General features: G+C 36.6%; 2 protein-coding genes across 8 annotated transcripts in view; one reads left to right on the forward strand and one right to left on the reverse strand.

The window, feature by feature from the left end:
- Positions 1 to 4,619: 4,619 nt before the first annotated feature.
- On the forward strand, positions 4,620 to 13,642 carry LOC106921212 (interferon-inducible GTPase 5-like). Of its 2 annotated transcripts, none has more exons than XM_014992737.2 (4): positions 4,620 to 4,691; positions 7,062 to 7,136; positions 11,349 to 11,908; positions 12,062 to 13,642. In XM_014992737.2, the coding sequence occupies exons 3-4, from the start codon at positions 11,356 to 11,358 to the stop codon at positions 12,679 to 12,681; spliced, it is 1,173 nt and encodes a 390-aa protein (XP_014848223.2). In that variant the 5' UTR covers positions 4,620 to 4,691; positions 7,062 to 7,136; positions 11,349 to 11,355; the 3' UTR covers positions 12,682 to 13,642. The 2 variants fall into 2 exon arrangements, with proteins under 2 accessions (XP_014848223.2, XP_014848222.2); XM_014992736.2 differs by lacking the exons at positions 11,349 to 11,908; positions 12,062 to 13,642 and adding exons at positions 7,327 to 7,877; positions 8,202 to 9,656.
- A 2,201-nt stretch (positions 13,643 to 15,843) lies between these two features.
- daam2 (dishevelled associated activator of morphogenesis 2) overlaps positions 15,844 to 18,901 on the reverse strand; it is a 111,402-nt gene continuing 108,344 nt past the window's right edge. For all 6 annotated transcript variants that reach the window (XM_088002914.1, XM_088002912.1, XM_088002913.1 and 3 more), the window contains one exon: positions 15,844 to 18,843. In XM_088002914.1, the coding sequence (XP_087859040.1) occupies positions 18,631 to 18,843 (213 nt within the window). In that variant the 3' untranslated portion in view covers positions 15,844 to 18,630. The remainder of the gene's footprint in view (positions 18,844 to 18,901) is intronic.

Genomic DNA, 18,901 nt, shown 5'->3' on the forward strand with positions numbered 1-18,901 from the left:
TGGATGGATGAATGGATGTTTTAATATGATTGTAGAAATAACCAGGGGTGAAAGTAAGGGGGTACAGCAGGGTACTGCGTACCCCTAAAAGATTTAGCGGGGGTACGCAGTACCAGCAAGAGAGGGGAGCGGCTGTCTGCTGTAAAACAAAATCAATGGATTCACTGTGTAGCCGTGAGTTCACCCACTAATTAGCCGTGACTGATTAGTTTTTCAAGAACAATCTAAAACACACCTAATCAGCTAATAAATAACTTTATTTTTGAGTCGATCTCGGCATTAGGTGACGAACACCGCCAGGACCCTGAGACCAGCACGTCCTCCTCTGGCTCGCTTAAAACGTTCGTAACTTTATTAAAGAACAACAACAACAAAATCAACAAAACGTGTTCAAATTAATGACCCAACAACAATAATAATCTCGGTAATTATTGTTTCAAAAACATTTCTAAAATAACTAGCAGAGCAGAAGTTTAAGATTAACTAATCAACAGTTCAGGGAGCGCTTATTAATGATCGCAAAAATAAATATCATGCCTGCAAACCTAATATCTTACCGGACTGAACAGGCACGCGTGCAGCGGGGCAGCACCTGCCCCTTTTGCTCCTTGCCCCCAAGTGCCCTTTTGGTCAATTTTTTTTATTTTTAATTTTTTTGGTATTATTTTCTGCGTTGTGCTGGTTATCAAGTGAATGGACCGTGACACAGTTTCTTTCAAGTGGATGATTCTTGGTTTATTTCTGACGAGACTGACGAGAATACAAAGACAAAACAACCGTGTTAAAGGCTGCCCGTTCCAAGTCCTCTCCTGCAGGACAACTTGACAAAAGGCGGGAACACCTCTCACAACTTACAAAAAAGCTATAAACATTTTTGTACAACATACCTGACGAGAATACAAAGACAACACAACCGTGTTAAAGGCTGTCCGCTCTAAGTCCTACACAAAAGTATAAAACAAAAATTAACTAAATAGATCTATGAATAAACTGAATGTATTTAGATGGAAAAATGAAAAGCACACACCTCTCCCGTAGGACATGACAAAAGGGGAGGGGCTTCGGGGCGCAAACAATTTTAAGACAATACCACAGAAGAAGAAATGAAAGGGCTTCCGATCTTAAAGTAACAAGGTTAAAACAATGACAGGTGTTTCAGTAAGATAAGGAACAAGACAAATAATCAAAAACAAGATACTTTGTGTAATTATAACAAAAGAGAATTACAACCAGGTTACACATGTACTAAAATTATTATTATTATTATTATTATTATTTTGTACAACATTATAAGCCGGTCACCTTGTTACCTTTGGCCTTTTGCCCGTGACGCATGACGCAATTGCCTCTCGCGCAGTGAGATGAGGCGGCTAACTGCGGAGCTCAACATAGCGAACGTTCCAGATTACAGAACAGATTTTGGTGAATTAAAAAAAAAAAAAAAAACGTTTTTGGTGAATAAAGTGGAGTAGACTTGCTACTTGTCAGATGACGGAAAACGTTGAAGTATCGTTTCTGCTTCAGCACGGAGTCGCGGTTTAAGCAGAGAGGTAATGAAATACAACAGACATTGACAGGCCTCTGCGTCTGCCTTTCTCTGAAGAGGTATTGAGTGGAAGGAGACAGACAGGTGAGGAGAAACTGTTCTTATCTATCGACTCAGTATTTTTATCATACAGACATTAGGCTGTTGTTGTGCTATTAGCTAACTGCTAGCTAACGACTTTGCTAGCAAAGCTAGATAACTGAAAAGCTTCTTCCCTTTATCGTTAATGATAGCAGTCATTCTTAAATATTGCTTATGCTATAGTGGCACATCGCCCGTCCAAAACCTATCATCTCCATAATGGATATATAAATGTCTTCTAAATGTATCAGTCCTCTGCTGGGTCCTTATGGGAAACCGAGAGCAGCAGAGATACCAGCGGCCTGTAGCCCGGTGCGGCTGATATATGCAAGTTTCCGGGGGTAGGAGGGTTCAAAAGATTTGAAGGTACGGTTTATAGTATGGTGCGCTCATAGTCTGGAAAATACGGTAATTGGTCTTAAAAGATTTTTTGAAAACAAATTGATTATCTGCAAATAATGCCATCTTTGAGTGTCTTTGCTGTAGTAGTGACTAGCGGTGTAATCATGTAATTTTATTATCACTAGATGGCAGTAGGTACAGAACATTTTACATTAAAACAAGATAATTAGAATGTCACACACGACATTGTCGTGGCCCTGTTCAGGTGTATTTTTGAAGTGTACATGTTAAGTGCAATTTGAAATAGGAAATGTAAAATATGATAAAAATAAATGTTTGAGTTTATTTAATTCCTATTCAAGACAGTTTGATAAGAATGACTATATATGAAAGCAGAAAGAGATGAGTGGGACTGGAAAATTTATAAAGAAAAAAACCAAGAGGAAGCACAGTGATGAAATGGGGCTAAGCAGCAGGACTACAGCAGGACTACAGCAAGTTAGCAAGCACGATATAATTTATGCGTACATCCATCGGAACCAGGTTGGGGGTAGCAGTCTAAGTAAGGAGGTCCAGACTTCCCTCTCCCCAGCCACTTGGGTCAGCTCCTCTAAGGGAACCCCAAGGCGTTCTCCGCAACCCCGGCTCCAGACGAGTTTAACATGGGGGGCACGTTGGCTTATTTTGGGGGGCCAAAATTAATTTAGGTAGCAATAATAATGTTACTCAAGTAAAATAAAAAGGTACAGTGCAGTAAAACTACTCTTATAAGTATCTTTGTTCCAAAAAAGATACTCAAGTGAATGTAACCAGTACTACCCACTGTTGAACATAGATAACATCTGTAGCCTATATATGCTACTTGTTAACAAGCTTAACGTGCTGTATTGGTATTAGATAGTCATCTTTTAGCTAACATCACCTGCATCCAGCAGCGTTACTCATTTAAATGTGTTTGTTTTGGGGAAAACTGTGCAAAGTTCTTTGCATTTTGCTGATTTGTTGCCATGATTATAACACACCTGTGCAGCTCTGCACAGCAGCAGGTTTCCGTTGCTGCAGCACAGGTATAAACCCAGCGCGAGCATCTTAGCGCTCATGTTGAGTTCAAAGGCGGCTCGGAAATCGGGTTACAATGTGTTAACGGATTAAACAGTTTTAACTGCTGAAAAAAGTGACAGAAGGCACAGATATGGGAAGTGCGGAAACCCCTACTGTATCAAATCGACATGGGAATAAAAGAGAGTTGGCCATTTTAAGGTATTAACAACAAACAGCTTCCAGTCCAAGGGGGGCACGGCTGACTCTAGCCGAGAAACAAAGGAACATTTGTTATGACAAGAGGAAGGTCTTGTGATAAGAGGAAGCCTGTTTTTAGAGCAACATCCCCATCTTCTTTTGGTTTGATTTGCATTTAACAGAATTAGTTTTTAAAACTGAACAAGAATAAAAAAAAAAAAAAAAAAAACAACAAAAAAAAACTGTCAACGACTTTACAGTAGGAAGTTCTGAGCCTGTTTTCAGAGCAACATCCCCATCTTCATTTGGTTTGATTCACATTTAACAGAATCATTTTAAAACTGAACAAAGGATTAAAAAAAAAAAACAAAAACAAAAAAAACTGTCGATTTTTACAGTAGGAAGTTCTGAGCCTGAGCCTGTTTTCAGAGCAACATCCCCATCTTCATTTGGTTTGATTTGCATTCAACATAATTGTGTTTTCAAAACTGAACAAGGAAATATGCCTGTATTTGTTTTTGTTAAACATTTTACCTATGTTCTGAACGATATTCAGAGGTACCAACCTTAAAATACTTTGTAAGTTGAATGTGACAGAATTCCATACATCCATCTGAATACACCCCCAATCCACTCCTGGTTCTTATTTCCAGAGGTTATCAATGGACAGTTGGGGTATGCCCCAGACAGGTCGGTAGTCCATCCCAGTGTGCCAGAATTGTGAAATGAAAAGTTAAATAAAAGTTTCCAAAACAAACAAATGAAAAACTGGGTGGATCAAGCTGAGTTGGTTCCTTGGAATCATTTGGGATGAATAATTTGTTCTGAAGCAATAGATTTGTTTTATTGGAGCCTGCTATAAGACTATTTGAAGTTCCAAAACTATGCTTCATTCTTAGCCTACGAAGTTATTTTTGTCCTCCATAGGATTTATTACTACTATTACTACTGATCAATTTCTCTGTAAAACCAACTCATAATCATGTCAAGGCTGTAACTTTCAGTCAAATTGTTAGCTGTTAAGAAACAAAACTTTAAAACAAATAAATAAATAAGGTCTTTTTTTGTTTTTCCAGATCTTAAAGGTTAACAATATTTTCCATGCCGTTTTAAAGGAAATACTGCAATCTGTTACAAATTGAATGCTATAATTTATTTGTTGAAAATATGTGAAAACTAACAGTCGTGACCTGTGTCAAATGACTGCAACTTAAAGCAGATTATTCTTCGGGAAAAAATAGTTTTCCAGCACATTTCACTTGTACCTTGATTGTAATATGATACCTGACACACCCCTCTCCACGTTTGGAGTTTGAAGTTTTGATGAAATTTCTATTCACCAGTAGAAAGCATTTTGAATAAATTTGTTTACATTATGTGACGCAAAAAATGTTGCATTGCTTATGCAAACCAGGTTTCTGCTTGTTGCTTTGCTTCAGTTTCAAAGGTTCCAAGACCAGAAGAGGTTATTCTGCATACTCTGGTAAATCAAAGTACATGTTTTTCTTTGAATTTTTTAAAGCAATGACTCTTTGTGTCTTAAATGTAAGTTTTGGTTAGTTCACAGGTTTGAAGTATTCTAGTCTGTATTAAATGTTTTTTCATAAGAACGGGCTATTTCTATGACATTATCAGAATGTGAAGACATGTATTTTAAACAAAATAGTTTGCATTTAGCTGTTTTTGCATTTTTGGTAAATGTGTGCAAAGACATAAAATAAAGTCATAAGTTCATCTTATTTTTCTGTTTTATTTCCTAACAAAGAAAAAAAAATAGTAGAATCCTGACTGTCCAATATTCAATGCAGAACATTTCCAAGTCCATTTTTTTAACATTGCTAACAATTCAATTTCTATAAAAATTCCAAGCTGCGATCAGAAGATTTCCTCTTACCCCAGAGGAAATAGAGGGTGTATTCATGCGCATTCATGATAGAGCCGGTGACAAGAAAGAATCGTTTGTTTGAAAGTGTGTTGTTTTTCATGGCCTCCAATTCTGATGCACACAGATGAATCAAAAGTTTCAGTTTTGGAAAAAGTAACATTTTTGATATGGCTGAAAAACCATCCTATCCTAGGACAGCAATATTTTATCAAAAAGATTTAGATATTTTATCATTGCATTTCTTAGTATATAATTTTATTTTCCTCAACAGCATTTAGAAACATTGAGTGGAGATTCTTTTCTATTGATACCTCAAACTCTTCATCCGACCCTGTGTGAGATTTTTTTTTGCTAACTCAGGGCTGACCTCTACAAAGAATTGATTGAAGCTATTTGCCACCTTGCCCATAATATAGTTTTCAATATCATTTAAGGAAATATTTTCGTAAAGTATGTTGGTTAGTACCAACAGTACTACAACAGTACCAGTAGTAAATATTGTTTAATGCATTCCAGATTCCCTTGATATTGTTTTTATTCTCCTCTAACGTCTTTTTAGTATTAATAATTTTTTTGTGATCTTATTACATGAGATAGCTTTGTATATCTTTTGAAATGATCTCTTGCGTTTTCTATTCTCTGTGCTAGGAATTTCCTTTAAAGTTGATTTTTTAACAGGCATTTCTGTTTTTATATACCTGTATCTTTTTGTAGTCCTTAATAGGACAGTGCTTATTGTATAATGAAGTCAATATGCTCAGTAATTTATTGTATGCCTTATTCACATCTGTTTTGTTATGTCACGTCTCCTTTTTGTATCATTAATTCATTTTTAAAACACTTATTGCTAATTCACCTTTGTTTTGGATATTAAGCTTCTTTTAACTGAATTCTTTAAGTGTGTTTAAAATTACAAATTTAAGTCAGTCTTACTCAAATAATTTAGTTTACTTCAAATAAAGAAGGTTACTAATAAATGATCTCCTTTTTACCAGGGTTTTAGGCTGAGTCAACCTTTACTTGAGAGTAGTTATACAGGAAAGTGGGTAATGACAGAGGAGGAAGACATGCAAACAAGGTCATCAGACTGGAATTGAACTTACAAATGCTGCGTTGAGGACTAAGGCCTCCTTATGTTTGTTGTATTCTACCCTTGCACCACCACAGCACCCTGATTGATACATGATCTGTCTCTGGTATATTTGAAACAATTAAATTCAATGATGTGTTTGTGTCCTACATCTGACTTCATGATGCAAGCTTCACCAGGGTCAGTCCCTGTAGTGACTGTGGTTCTGTGGTGGCGCAGTGGTAGAGTGCTATTCCTGTCTAATTGTCTGAACTAAAAAAAACTGGTAAAAAAGAGATAATTTAATCGTTTCCTTCTTTATTTAAAGTAAACTAAATTATTTGAGTAAGACTGACTTTAATTTGTCATTTTAAACACTTAATGAATTCAGTTATAGAAACTTAGTAAATTGAGTTGATTAAACTTTATGAAGACGTAGGATACAAAACTAGCACTGAACTCATTTGTTTCAAATAAAGTCAAAGTAAAATGTACTGTTAGGTTAAAGATTTGTAACTTTTAAGTTAATTGAACATCAAAAAGTAAGTTATCTCTAAGCCAAAATAATTAAATGAGATTAATGTAAATAAGTCCATAGGATCACTTACAGCCCAAATACACTTTTAGAGTGTTTTGACCAGAATTACTGTCAGAGCAGAAATAAGAAAATGGCTGTTGTAAAACAAAGGAAACAAAGTAAAAGACAACATTTTTCCTGTTTACCTGAAGTTCAGTTTAGTGCATTACTCCAGACCATGATAAAAATATAAATAGGACTCCTCCCCCTTACTGTTTTTCTAAGGACACCTCACAGGTTTCACTTTACTAGTGTTTAGATTTCAACAGATTGGCAAACTTGTTTTGTCAGTTTAGCTAATGTTCTTCTGCTTAACATTTAGCAGGTGCATTCAGGACAGTGCTGCTTTCCTGTTATTCTCAAGTTTGTAGAGATCTCATCTTGTGAGAACAACAAAGTGAGTAGTTCCTTATTCTCTCCAGCTTAACGTGTTTGGCTTTAATGTGCAAAATGAAACACATTAGTTTGAAAATTATTATAGAATAATACAAAGATATTCTTAAACATGTTTTATTTATTATTAATTGTATGATTGGATTATGTTAAATTTTTAAAGCAGTTTATTCAGCAGCTTTTTTTCATTTAAGGTCAAACATGGAACGAATTAAACAACAAATCAGAGATCTGACAAAGAGCGACCCTGCAGCTGCAGCAAGAAAGAGGAATCAATATTTAGATTTAGAACAGATAGATGATATTCAACTCAACATTGGCATCACAGGAGAAACTGGCTCTGGCAAATCCTCATTTGTAAATGCCTTTAGAGGGATAAAGAACAAGGATAAGGAAGCTGCACCTGTTGGTGTTAGAGAAAAGTCAAAAGCTGATGGACCTTATTTCCATCCAAACTACCCAAATGTCTTCTTATGGGATCTTCCAGGCATTGGTTCGACCACGTGGCCAACAGATGAATATGTGAATAAAATTAAGTTTGACACGTTTGACTTCTTCATCATCGCCTCAGACACTCTCTTTAGGGAAAATGACATGAAACTTGCTAAGGAGATCCAAAAAATGGGGAAAAGGTTCTATTTTGTTCGCACAAAGATCGACCAAACCTTAACCAACGAGGAAGAAAATGAGGAGAACTTCAATGCAGAAAGAACTTTGGCTGTTATCAGAGAAAGATGCATTCAAGGTGAGTATCACTTCTATCTTATGAAAATGCTTCAAGTTACAGTATATCAACAAGAAGTTCAATGTGTTAAGAAATTGACTGGAATGATATGTCTTTCAACCTTATTGTTTTAACATGTCATTCATTTACATTAAATCATCTCATAAGACATGTAAACAGATAAGCTAAACATTGTAGATCCAACTAATTACAGTTCAATTCAGTTCAAAATCTAATCAAAGAGTCTAAATTTAGAGGTAGTGGACTTATTTTAAAGACTTCAGTGTCTGTTGTTGTGGGAATCAGTTTTATTCTAAATGGCATTGTATCTTGTCTAAAATTCAGGTCTTCGGGAACAAGGATTTGAAGATCCACCGGTCTTCCTACTGTCAAACAATGAGTGGCAGCAGCATGATTTCCCTCGCTTACATAAAACCTTTAGGAGAGACCTATTTGATCTCAAGAAATATGCACTGCTGTTTGTCATGGCTGCCATACACCTGGAAGTCACAAACAATAAGAAGGAGGCTTATAAAGCTGGAATAAAGTATTATGGTGCTGTATCTGCACTTGGAGCAGTTGTTCCAATTCCTGGGCTTTCAGTTGCTTTTGATATTGGCATGATAGTTAAAGCTGTTAAAGAGTATGTTGCAGGTTTTGGTCTTGATGCTTCATCACTGCATAGACTAGCTACTAGCACAGGAGTACCATACGATGATCTGAGTTTTAGTATCCAGTCAGTTCTTGCTAAGGGAGAAGTAACTGTAGACGTCATCCTGAAGCTGTTGACCCAACTTGGAAGCACATCTTTTTTATTTGCAACAGAGGAATGGACCCGGTTCATTCCATTTTTGGGAATCCCCATAGCATCAGCCCTTTCCTTTACAGCTACACACAGAGCTCTGAATTTCTTCCTTGATGAGCTTGCTAGTGAGGCAAATAAGGTTTACAGGCAAGCCCTGGGGTTAAACAGAACCTAATGGGGAGAGTAAATGTCATTTCATCACACATTAATTCATTTTGTTGAAGAAAAGGCATTTGACTACCTCCAAAATGAATATATATATCACACAATCATAATCTGGCTGCACATCTTGATTGTTTTTGAAAATATTTTATTCTTTTATATTGCTTTGTTACAGCGTTAATTTCTTCTAATTTGCTTCTCATGTTGGAATGCTTTTACTCCACTACTCTGTGAAATAATGAGAAAATATTTCTATTTTTTGATGAATATTTAATGAAGGAATAAACATGAACAATTTTACAGTTTAGAGTGATTATGCTGAAATACAACCACATCTAAGAATATTCCCCCAGTATGTTCGTGTTGCTAGAAGATGAAGTTATAGGTATCAAAATATAATAAGTCTGAGTAATTAAACAACTCCAAACATAAATACATCAAATTTTAATCTACAAACTTATTGTCGACAAGGAATTTGTCATGATGTCTGGGTGTTTGGTCTGTTTTGTTGTGGGGTTTTGTGTTCCATGGATTTCCCAGGCCGGGAATTGAATCCAGGACCTTCTTGCAGCAAGGCAACAGTGCTGCCACTGTGCAGCCCCATGTCAATATTAAATACAAGAAAATTCTGAAATGCTTGTGAAGTACATAGATAAAATGTTGACTAAAATCTGCAAATGATTTACTAATCTTGAAAGCAAAATGATCTAAGTTTTACTGGTTATATGTAAATTAATGATCAACTCTATTATTCAGTGTGCTGAATCTAAAACAAATACTGTAAATAATATTGTATAATTTAAGATGAATAAATGTCTTTGCCTTCCTTATAATCTGACTTTTGTGATACAGTCCTCTGGATCTTGCTGCAAGGCAACAGTACTCCTCTTTACCACATAATTCTTTAGTCAAATGTGAGGACAAATGCACACACACGCACAAAAAACACACAAAAAACATTTGTTTTTCTTCTGTTCTGTCTAAACCAAAAATACTAGTCTCCCTTTTAGTAGCAACTGAACATTCAGACGAGATCCGTGATAAAGAAAACTAATGCAGGTAATGAATAGATTTGAAACTATTTCTGTCATTGGTGTGTTGATAACAAGACTACTGAAATGAATGCTGGGAAAAAGGACAAGGAAGCAGAAAAGCAATAAATCAGACTACATCATTTGACGAAGTAGCTAAACACAGCAGTCTCATTTTCTCTTTCTCACATATATACAGGTGCTGGTCATAAAATTAGAATATTGTGATAAAGTTCATTATTTTCCATAATGTCATGATAAAAATTAAATTGTCATATATTTTAGATTCATTGCACACCAACTGAAATATTTCAGGTCTTTTATTGTTTTAATTTTGATGATTTTGGCAAACAGCTCATGAAAACCCAAAATCCCTGTCTCAAAAAATTAGAATATTATGAAAAGGTTCTCTGAACGAGCAATAAAAATAATCATCTGAATCAACAAAGTAACTCTAAACACCTCAAAAAGATTCCTGAGGCCTTTAAAAACTCCCAGCCTGGTTCATTACTCAAAACCGCAATCATGGGTCAGACTGCTGACCTGACTGCTGTCCAGAAGGCCATCACTGACATCCTCAAGCAAGAGGGTGAGAAACAGAAAGAAATTTCTGAACGAATCGGCTGTTTGCAGAGTGTTATATCAAGGCACCTCAGTGGGAAGTCAGTAGGAAGGAAAAAGTGTGGCAGAAAACGCTACACAACGAGAAGAGGTGACCGGACCCACACTTTTTCCTTCCTACTGACTTCCCACTGAGGTGCCTTGATATAACACTCTGCAAACAGCCGATTCGTTCAGAAATTTCTTTCTGTTTCTCACCCTCTTGCTTGAGGATGTCAGTGATGGCCTTCTGGACAGCAGTCAGGTCAGCAGTCTGACCCATGATTGCGGTTTTGAGTAATGAACCAGGCTGGGAGTTTTTAAAGGCCTCAGGAATCTTTTTGAGGTGTTTAGAGTTACTTTGTTGATTCAGATGATTATTTTTATTGCTCGTTCAGAGAACCTTTTCATAATATTCTAATTTTTTGAGACAGGGATTTTGGGTTTTCATGAGCTGTTTGCCAAAATCATCAAAATTAAAACAATAAAAGACCTGAAATATTTCAGTTGGTGTGCAATGAATCTAAAATATATGACAATTTAATTTTTATCATGACATTATGGAAAATAATGAACTTTATCACAATATTCTAATTTTATGACCAGCACCTGTATGTGTTTGATAGTCTGAAACATTCAAGTGTGACAAAAAACAATATAGAATACATTTTTAAGGGGATAATGTTTCACAACACACTTTGGTGAGTCTGTCTGTGTTTGTGACCCTTTGTGGATTAGATAAAATCCACAAAGTTAAAACCCATAAATTAAACTTGTGCACCCAATTCATATTTGTAACTTGGGCCATGATTCTCACATGAATATTAAGTCATTGGTTTGTTACCAAATATAATATTTTAATGATTTTAAAAACATGTTTCTCTTCTATTTAAGGTTCAACATGGATGGTCCACTTGATCGAGAAATAAATGAACAAATTCGAGTAATGATGGAAACTGACCCAGCTGCTGCTGTAGAAAAGATCAGAAAATATTTAGAAGAGGCAGATAACATTCAACTAAACATTGCCATTACAGGAGAACCTGGTACTGGTAAATCAACATTTGTCAATACTTTTAGAGGGATAAATAACAATAGTGAGGGAGCTGCACCTACTGGTTGTGAAAACATGACCACAAATCCTACGTCATACCATCATCCAGACTACAGCAAAGTAATCTTATGGGATCTTCCTGGTATTGGTTCGACCATGTGGCCAGCAGATAAATATGGGGAGCGTGTTGAATTAGAGAAGTTTGACTTCTTTATCATCCTCTCAGCTGATCGGTTCAGAGAAAATGATGTGAAACTGGTCAAAGAGATCCAAAAGATGGAGAAGAAGTTCTACTTTGTTTGCTCAAAGGTCAACCATAATTTAAGGGATGAAGAACGAAGTCAGATGGATTTTACAGAAGAAAAGACTCTGAAAACAATCTATGAGGACCGCATGAAAGGTGACTCAGTTTACACAGGATATGTATCAGAGATATCTTTACATCTAATTTTGCTAACGTTTACAGGCACTGTAAATTTTAACTAAAGTAATGTTTACATGTCATACTATTTGTTTTCCAAATAAATATTGTTGTGTCCTCTCTGTTACACAGGGCTGGAAGAGCTGAGAATTGAGTCTCCACAAGTTTTCCTTCTGCGCAGCCCTGATGTCAGCCTGCAGGGTCTGAAGGAATTAAAGAGTACATTCGAGGAAGAACTTCCTGAACTCAAGAAGCATGCTCTGCGTTTGACCATGATCGACCTTTACAAGCAGGTTTTAAACAATAAGAAAGAAAACTTTCTGGCCAAAATAAAATATTTTTCTCTTATCTCTGCAACTGGAGCCATCTTTCCAGTTCCACTGCTTTCTGCTGGTGTTGATCTGAGCTTGATATGTTTAGCATTTAGATGGTATCTTGTTGGGTTTGGCCTTGATACTTCTTCACTGAACAAACTAGCTGCTACCACAGGCATATCATGTAATGATGAAATTACCAACCTAAAATTCAAGAACAAGCTTTTAAAGAGCTCTCTTATCTCGAAGGCTTTGATCCATGTTGCAAATACATTTGTAATAGCATCAAAGAAAGAGGGTGTTGTTTCAATGTCAAGAATCCTAGTTGCTCCTACACTGTCCTTTGCAACAACATATGTTGCTCTAAATGTTTTCGTCACTGAGTTTGCTGAGAAATCACTCAGGATTTTCAAAAGGGCTCTGGGTTTGAACACATAGTGCTAATGCTACAGAGATGGTTCATTTAAAGCAGGTACAATGAAATCTGCAAAAATAAATATGTAAAGCTAAATGCTAGATCAGCTACATTTTCTTTTTTGTCCTTAGATCATATAATGTAACATGTCATAAAGCCACAGTGTGTGAAATACTGCCATCTTGTGGAATATTAGGAAATTGCAATTTCTTAAATATTTTACTACTCCGTAGCTTACATGCAAAAGTTGAAATTTGTCATGTATTGAGTTGAGCAACTTTCAATTAACTTTGATTTGTGAAGATAATAAGAAAACTATAATTTTCTCATGATAATGAATGACTTTCTATTTAAGACCTCCGATTATTGCACCATAATGATGAGGCTTGTTTTGAAGGGGAAGAGTTGAAGCCTGAAACATTCATTTGGGAGTGATAATGATTGGCATGATTAGAAATGGTCAACTATAAAGACGGCTAATTTGGAGGTAGAGTAAGAGAGAAAAGGTTAAGATTGTTTGGATATGTTCTGATTAGAGATAACAGATACGCCATTGAAGGTAGAACTGCCAGACTCCATCTCCACCATCCTTTCAATATAACTGCACTTCTTCAAAAACTGCTGTGTTTTACTACAGATATGCACAGATCTCAGAAACCAATATAACATGAAATCTCTTTAAATAGGTACTAAAAGAAATGAATTACTTTTGAAGTTTGTATTGTTCTACACTAAAATATAATTTTAAGTGTTGTATTTAATGTTTGGTCTTGATTGTGTAATAAACTTTTTGATATATGTCCATTTCTGCACTTGAGAGCTATAAAACTTTTATTTTTCATTTTTATTTTATTGTTTTTGTTTTTTTTTTGGAAGAAAGTGTAATTATAGAGATAAGAATAGAACTGAAAGATTGTATTCTTTGTCCATCTTAAAGCTTATAATTATCCTCAAAATAATTAAAATAAAAAAGTGGGAAGTTAACTGATTGAAGTCTTTGCTTAAAACTTAAAATATGCAGGTGTGAACTAATAAACCGAAAGTTACGAATGTAACTACGGTTCTATGAATCCCGGATGACCGCCAGAGATTCTCTGTCACTCAGAATCCTTGCATTTCGCGAGAAGGTTCTGTAGGAACAGAGCATCGGGTGACGTCATGCTATATAGCCTCTGATTGATCATCCGATAGGTCACAGGTGTGACTGTTGATATTATTGCTCGAACGGCGCATGCGCGAAGGGAACATTCAGTGCTTTCAGCACCGCCCTCTGGCGGTCAGTAGGGATGAAATAGAACTGATCAGTGGTCCAAACTCCTCTTGATTATACAGATGAAAGTAAAGCTTGAATTTCATTTGGATCAAAGGTCCCAGAATCAGGAAAAAATACTTTTGAGGCACAAAATCCACTTTGCTTGAAGTCCAGTGTGAAGTTTCATGTCAGCCGTCTACTTTAAATTTTACAGGACTTTTATGCTTGTGTTTGCTGACATGCAATCAATGAGGACTGCATGAAAGGTGACTCAACAGTTTACGCATGATATGTATCAGAAACATCTTTACATTTAATTTTGCTAATGTTTACAGGCACAGTAAACTTTCATTAAAGTAATGTTTAATGATGAAGACACCAGATGCAACAATGAAGATGAGATGGAGGCTGCTTCTACCGATTCTACTGCTCTGTTGTGTTTAGGTTGTATTACACAAAATGGGTGAGTGGGGGAGTTAGGACGGGATTTAAATATTAAATATTAATATTGCACCTTCTCATTTGGAAAAGGTCAACTCATCCAAACACATCTGAAGATGCACCTGAAAATTAAAGAGTTGGTTGTTGTGAAAGTTTAGTTAACAAGAAGTCCACATAGTACAGCAAAAATGGTTATGAAATTTTGTGAATCATCACATTAAGTCAAACAATAATAAAAAGGTTTTGTTGGCTCTAGTGGCCTTTATTTGAGCATGGTCAGACAGGAAAGTCTGACCACTAATGAGAAAGACACACGGCAAAGGTCATCAGGCCAGGAATCGAACCTGCAACAGCTGCATCAAGGACTAAGTTCTTCTTATGCGAGTTATGTGCTACCCCTGCACCACCACAGCACCCCAGGATGACAGCAATTAACAAACCAGTGGAATCATATAAATGGCAACAGTATTATTTTTGTTTAAAATGTAACTTGGCTCTAAGACAATCCTCACTAAATACCCTTCACACTTCTCTCACCACATTACCTCAAAATTTGTTTCAAGACAAAATGCAGTTGCAGAGACAATCTGTTTTTAGGGACATCAGTTTATTTTAACCCTACAAAAGACATGGGGTGAGAAAACAAAATACAAAAATGAAGTTATAGAAACAAAAACAAAGTGGGTTCATTCTTGTACAAGTCTCAGAATTATCCAAACATGGACCACAGTTCAATTATTCATATTTTTAATATAACATTTTGCTGTAATGCTGTGTGTACATACAAAATATACCAAACTAAATAAGGCAAATAAATAGAGGTACAATGTACAGGAACAATGGAACATTCCTCAATGATTTCATCTTTTTTTTATTTTTTATCTTACCTCAAACATCAACAAAGGTGTACAAAATGCTTTTCTTTTTTTCCAACTGTACATCTTTCAGTGGAGCATTTTTTTTCTTATTTCCAACTGTAAAAAATACTGACTTCTCACAATTATACAAACTCGAAGAATGGGTGCAACTTTTCTCAGGCAGTACAGACTGTGGTGTAACAGGTGGGTTGCATTCTACAAGCAATGTTCTTTTAAATGATCAATAAATCATACTTTGTGCAACCTTCTGTCGGCATGCAGATCAACGTCATGTGCATGTAACAACAAATACGGTGGAGACAGAACCCACCCAAAACCCCTAAGAAGTTTTTTTTTTTTTTTTAATGATTTTCCACATCCCGTCCCTGCCACTCACACTGACTGTCAACTTGTTTGACGGCGGTCCAGCCAGCATCCTTGTCCTCACTTTCCATTCTTCTCTCTGCACGCCTTACTTTTAGCAACACTAATTTGCTGCTGCACAACTATCGTCTTCAGAAGGAGCCAAGTCCTCGAAACTGGTGCTGCAAATGGAAATGTCCCATCATCATCATCGTCATCATTATAAAAAGTGCATTGAACAAGCTACTAAATTCTTTCCTCTGATTTCCATCTTTACACTTCAAAACAGCCAGTCAATGGCCAAATAAGCATCCAAACATGTAACAACACAAACATGTATTAATACTGACAACTTTTCAAATATCCCTTGGCAAATACTCTGCACTAAATGGGTTAAAGCTCTAAATGAGGAATTTAAAAATGGTCTGCTGAAGTCGGGTACACTGACTGATTAGCTGCAAGAGGAAGGAGAGCAGAGGTTAAAAAGAAGAGATCAAACATGGATTAAAATGCTGGTTTAAGAAGAGATGATTCCTCTTTTTTAATTTAAAGTGTCTAAATAATTTGGTGTAAGGGCTAATCTCTAGAGATTGCAGCTCTCTGCGCCATCTCAACTGCACATCTGGGTCTTTTTAGTCTGACGGAAACGTAAATCTATTAAATATGAGGTGTCACAGTGAAAAAAAAAGAGGATAAATTAAAGCTATGGGGGATTATCTGCACATTATACAATCAATCACAGCCAAAGGAAAAAAAAAAAAAAAGTTTAGAGGCGATTTCTGTGGTACCTGAAGATTAGGTTGACCTGCAAATCAATTGTACCATCTTTGACCACGAGATGGCGCTAGTTACTGCAAACCAAGTATAATTTAATGACCATATAAAACAGATTTCTGCAAAGACACAAGCACTAAAACAGAGGAATGGTTTGTGTGAAAAAAAAAAACAGGATCTGAGGCACTTATCGGTGAACATTTACAAACATTTAGCAGATAAGATGTAAAAATATGGGTCAAATGGAAAGGCCTTTGTTTAGTCCTTTTTTGTAGTTGAGCACATGGATGTATACGGTTTTCATTATATATAAAGTGGGGATATTTATTATCCATTACAAATAAAATTGTAAACAAGTGGGTCTGGTTTATTTTAACCGTTGCTACGGAAACAACTGCTTCTGTGTTCCAGCAATCTGAACACGCGTCACTTTTGCAACGTCTGAACAAAGTCAAGGAGTTCAAACATCTTATTCCCACAGACTGATTGCAGTCTTGGACGCCTCACAAACTGATCCTTGCTGGTTATTCAAACGTAGACTGTATGAAACGAGGAAATGTCGTGGTTTTTGAGCTGGTTTAGATATATGATGATCTAGATCTGGTTAATGTATCTTTTAGAAATAGATCTACATATTGCAAAGAATTCAACCCATCGTTGCAACTTGCATCATTCCTGCTGCTGAAGTTTTGGAAAAGCATGTGCAAATAATAATAACCCCCTCCACCTCCAAATTAAAACTGGAAAATCTTATGAAGGCAAATAAAGCTAGCTTCTATGTTTTTTTTTTTGGCAACCAGTAGCCTAAAATAAGTAAGCATGGAGGCTTTGTGTCCGGTTGGTATCTAGTCAAGTTAGTCTAATTTGAAGTGCCTTGCTATACCCCAATGTTACAAAAAAAAAAAAAAAAAAAAAACTGCCTCCTTACAAGGTGAGGTCTGAGACAAATGGGGGATTCAATAATGAAAATGATGAAATACTACAGGCAGATCTGAGAATAAGTAGCTACAAATAGGGACAATATTGTAACCGATCAAAGAGGAATTCTCCATTAAGTTTGTTTATGGCATCCCTTCAACCGTGTTTTTTGTTGGCTGGAGTTTAAATTTTTTGTTAAAAAACCCCCAAAAACACACACAAAACAACTACAGTGCAAACAAGACATGAAGGAGTGAAAAAGGATGAGCAGTTACCTCTCATTCGTCAAGCACAAAAATATTTAGTAAGTTAACTTCAACAGCAATGTGAACCTGCAACACCATAAAAGAATGCATCGTGTACAAAATCCCAAAAATGCTGAAACATAAAAAACCCCAAACTTCTACATCTTTGCAATTAGCTTGTCTGCATCTAAATATAAATATATATCAACGCCTAATTGCAGAATATTTAGTGTAAATACATTTACATTGGTTTTTCTTTTCTGCTTTGGCACTACTTAATGCCAGAAAGACTTTCAAACCATTTACACATGTTGAGGCTTAATTATTGTGGCACAATCATTTGTATGTGAAGGAGTTTTTTTTTTTCGTTTTTTTCCTAGAAAATTTGTGGTTGGTATCTTCTTGGGGATGCGGTGTGCCATCAGAAGCCACTGGTAAGGATTCATTATTGTGAAGCAACAGGAGATTTCTTGACTCCATACCCGTTGTTTTAGTGTCAGAGGTTTGTGATCGTAGATCCATTCTGTGGCTGCAAAATCTGGTTTTTCTCAGGGAAAAAGCACCATAACTGTGGACGTAATGGCTTAGATACCCTGCCCGCCCCCCCCCCCCCCTCTCATCTATCTTTTTGTGTTTTTATTTAACCTGCCAAGCTTCACAAGTTTCCAAACTTTCCATTTGGTGTCTATATACAACGCGACTGACTAATCCTGGAGTTCTGATCCCGATAACCAAACTTCAGCACCAAAGAGCTCTCAGAAGAACAGAGAAGGTTTCTGAGGAAGAGCAGGAGTGATCGACAAGGAGAACCTGAAGAACAGTGTCCAATGGATACAGTTAGATGACGTGGGACAATGTGTCACAGTGGTCTGTCCGTCCTTCCATCCCAACTGTGGAGATAAACAGGTCGGAAACAGCTTTAGAAGACCAATCCAAGGGGAGAGCTCCATCTTTTGAGGCAGCGAAGCTGTCCATGGATGCCTCTACACGTCCAGTCCAGCTGTTGCCAACATCTGCTCCAAAGGAAGCCGTGACTGTCCAAAGCTCTGGGTTAAAGTTGATCTACGCCACGGTAAATTTTAGATCTCTAAAGTTTTGCTTTTCTACTTCCTTTTTCCAACTTTAGTAGTTCACCTTGGTGACGGCTCTCTCTCGGCCGCCACCTTCCACTAGCTGGTTGACGGAGCGCTTTCGGCTTCGCTTGAATTTGTTAAGGTCCTTGTCGAAGACCTCGCCAGAGCGCAGCGCAGAGACGAGGTCGTCAAACTCGCCGCCGACCTCCTCCGTGGCCCCGCCCTTCTTAGCCCGCCGCTCACGCTCCCTCTGCTCCTTCAGCTGAATAAGGATTAAAGAAACCGTTATTTTGAAGAAGATGAGAGCAAATTTAGTCGGA

Source organism: Poecilia mexicana, unplaced genomic scaffold, assembly GCF_051168715.1.
Source record: "Poecilia mexicana isolate PSO_F unplaced genomic scaffold, ASM5116871v1 scaffold_22, whole genome shotgun sequence".
NCBI lineage: Eukaryota > Metazoa > Chordata > Actinopteri > Cyprinodontiformes > Poeciliidae > Poecilia > Poecilia mexicana.

Coding starts and splice junctions, on each gene's coding strand:
- LOC106921212 (XM_014992736.2), top strand. CDS start 7,334: ATGGAACGAATTAAACAACAAATCAGAGATCTGACAAAGAGCGACCCT. Junction 7,878..8,201: donor CAGAGAAAGATGCATTCAAG/GTGAGTATCACT, acceptor TCTAAAATTCAG/GTCTTCGGGAACAAGGATTT.